Source organism: Nestor notabilis, unplaced genomic scaffold, assembly GCF_000696875.1.
Source record: "Nestor notabilis isolate BGI_N333 unplaced genomic scaffold, ASM69687v1 scaffold24906, whole genome shotgun sequence".
NCBI classification, from domain to species: domain Eukaryota; kingdom Metazoa; phylum Chordata; class Aves; order Psittaciformes; family Psittacidae; genus Nestor; species Nestor notabilis.
The window spans coordinates 1-289 of NW_009933708.1; the positions used below are offsets into that span (position 1 = coordinate 1).

At 62.6% G+C, this 289-nt stretch overlaps 1 protein-coding gene across 1 annotated transcript in view; it reads right to left on the reverse strand.

The window, feature by feature from the left end:
• Positions 1-4: 4 nt before the first annotated feature.
• NUDCD3 (NudC domain containing 3) overlaps positions 5-289 on the reverse strand; it is a gene marked incomplete at both ends in the record, with an annotated part of 9,641 nt that continues 9,356 nt past the window's right edge. The window contains one exon of the mRNA XM_010017014.1: positions 5-109. Within this exon, the coding sequence (XP_010015316.1) occupies positions 5-109 (105 nt within the window). The remainder of the gene's footprint in view (positions 110-289) is intronic.

Sequence of the window (289 nt, forward strand, 5' to 3'; positions counted from 1 at the left end):
CGTCCACCGTGGCCATGGAGCGCTCCTTGTTGATCTTGTCGATGTCAATCTGCTCCTCGCCCTCCAGGATGGCGTTCCACCAGTACTCGTCCCCCTTGTTCAGGTTGATCTGGGGGTGAGATGCAGGTCAGAGAGCAGGAGAGGAGCCCCTGGGATGTGGTACCCCCATTATGAGCTCAGCCATGGCCATGCATCGCCCCGAGCCAGAACCCCCCCGTGTGCTGGGTGCACCCCCAGAGTGTGAGCAGCAGCTCAGGGAGGGGATCCTGCCCCTCTGCTGTGCTTGGGG